This window comes from Tupaia chinensis, unplaced genomic scaffold (assembly GCF_000334495.1).
Source record: "Tupaia chinensis unplaced genomic scaffold, TupChi_1.0 Scaffold145257_1, whole genome shotgun sequence".
NCBI classification, from domain to species: domain Eukaryota; kingdom Metazoa; phylum Chordata; class Mammalia; order Scandentia; family Tupaiidae; genus Tupaia; species Tupaia belangeri.
In genome coordinates this window covers 1,489,908-1,491,390 of record NW_006205117.1, presented here as the reverse complement: position 1 = coordinate 1,491,390, position 1,483 = coordinate 1,489,908, and the positions used below count along the sequence as shown (strand labels likewise).

Below are 1,483 nucleotides of genomic sequence, written 5' to 3'. Positions count from 1 at the left end.
ACCTGGGCGGGGATGGAGCGCCGCCCCTGGGCTCGCGGCGCCGCCCGAGACGTACGTGTGCACGGTAGGCGATTCACACCTGGCAGCCTCAGCCGCTGCGCTGGGCACCCCACCTTGGGGCCCGAGGGGCACAAGAACGCTTTTAGCCCTGAACTCCCAGTGACTTTGGAGCTTTCTCCCCCCTCCGGAGCGCGGGCGCAACTCGGGTTTCCCGGTCCGAGCCGGTGGCGCAGAGGTTGCTAGTTCACTGATTGCAATCACCTTCCTCTCCACGTCGTCTGCAGCTGTGCGAGCGGAATTAAGCTGCTCCGCGGCTCGTGCCGGGCAGTGGGTTGGCTTTCTTCTTGCCTCGCTTCTTTAAATTGGGCCGCTCGAAGGTGCCTGTGCTTGTCCGCTCCTGGGCTCTCTCCATCCCTCACCCACCCACCCTGTTTCTCGTTCCTCGTCTCTCAGGTTCGCGGCGGAGTAGATGCTGATAGGGCCCAACTGACCGGAGCCGCCCGGGAGCTAGAGGCGACTTCCTCGGCGTCCTGTCCGGCAGCGCGGCCCGCGCCGGCTCCTCGGATGAACCCTCCAGTTTCCCGACTCTGAGAGGCGTCTCTCCCCCGCCCGACCGCCCAGATGCAGTTTCGCCTCTTCTCCTTTGCCCTCATCATTCTCAACTGTATGGATTACAGCCACTGTCAAGGCAACCGATGGAGACGCAGTAAGCGAGGTGGGTCCCCGTGCTGAAGGCGTGTGGGGTCCCGGGGTGGGTGAGGTGTAGTGACGCTCTTTCACGTCCGGGCTCGGGGGCTATCCCGATGCCTTCCATACCAGCTCTGGCGGGCTAGCCCCCACTTTTCAGGCCTTGGAGTCCTGCTGAAAGTCCTGCCGTCTCGGTCCCTAGTGGGTGCCCTGGGTCGGAGAGAGATGCGCGGGGAGCCCGGGGAGCCGGGCGTCTCCTGGGCGCTCAGGGCCGCGTCCAGTGATCCGCACCCACCTTGATGCCGGCGACTCCCCTCCTGAACTCTTCACGGTCTCATTTTTTATCTGGCATCCCTTTTTCTTGTTCTCCCTGCCCTCTCTTCGAGACCCTAAGTCTTCGCTGCAACTCCCTTTTCTGTACCTGACTTACCCACGTGTGCCCCAAATCCCAGCCTCAGATCGCTTTGGACAAGGCCTAACATCTTTTCCTCTGTCTCTGTCTCCCTCTCATCTGGGGAAGGAGACCAAGTTGAGAGAGAACCTGCGTTTTCAGGGAAAGGACAGCACTGATCTTTTCTGGAGCCTGAGATGAGATGAGCACTTTCTGCTTTGAGCAGCAACTCCTGCGTTGGTTTTGTGGGGGCGTGATCGCCCGCAGAGTGATGTTTTTCAAACAGGCCCCACTTTGCCCTCTCCATTTGCTTCGCTCAAAGGCAGTTCCTGAGGCAGTGATATCTGTGCTCAATGAAATTCACTTGCGGCTTTTTAAACGCCCCTCCCTCCTTCCGCCTCACTT

General features: G+C 60.6%; 1 protein-coding gene across 1 annotated transcript in view; it reads left to right on the top strand.

The window, feature by feature from the left end:
• The first annotated feature begins 1 nt into the window (after position 1).
• RSPO2 (R-spondin 2) overlaps positions 2–1,483 on the top strand; it is a 175,287-nt gene continuing 173,805 nt past the window's right edge. The window contains 2 exon segments of the mRNA XM_027768053.1: positions 2–64; positions 454–715. Of these exon segments, the coding sequence (XP_027623854.1) occupies positions 622–715 (94 nt within the window). The 5' untranslated portion in view covers positions 2–64; positions 454–621.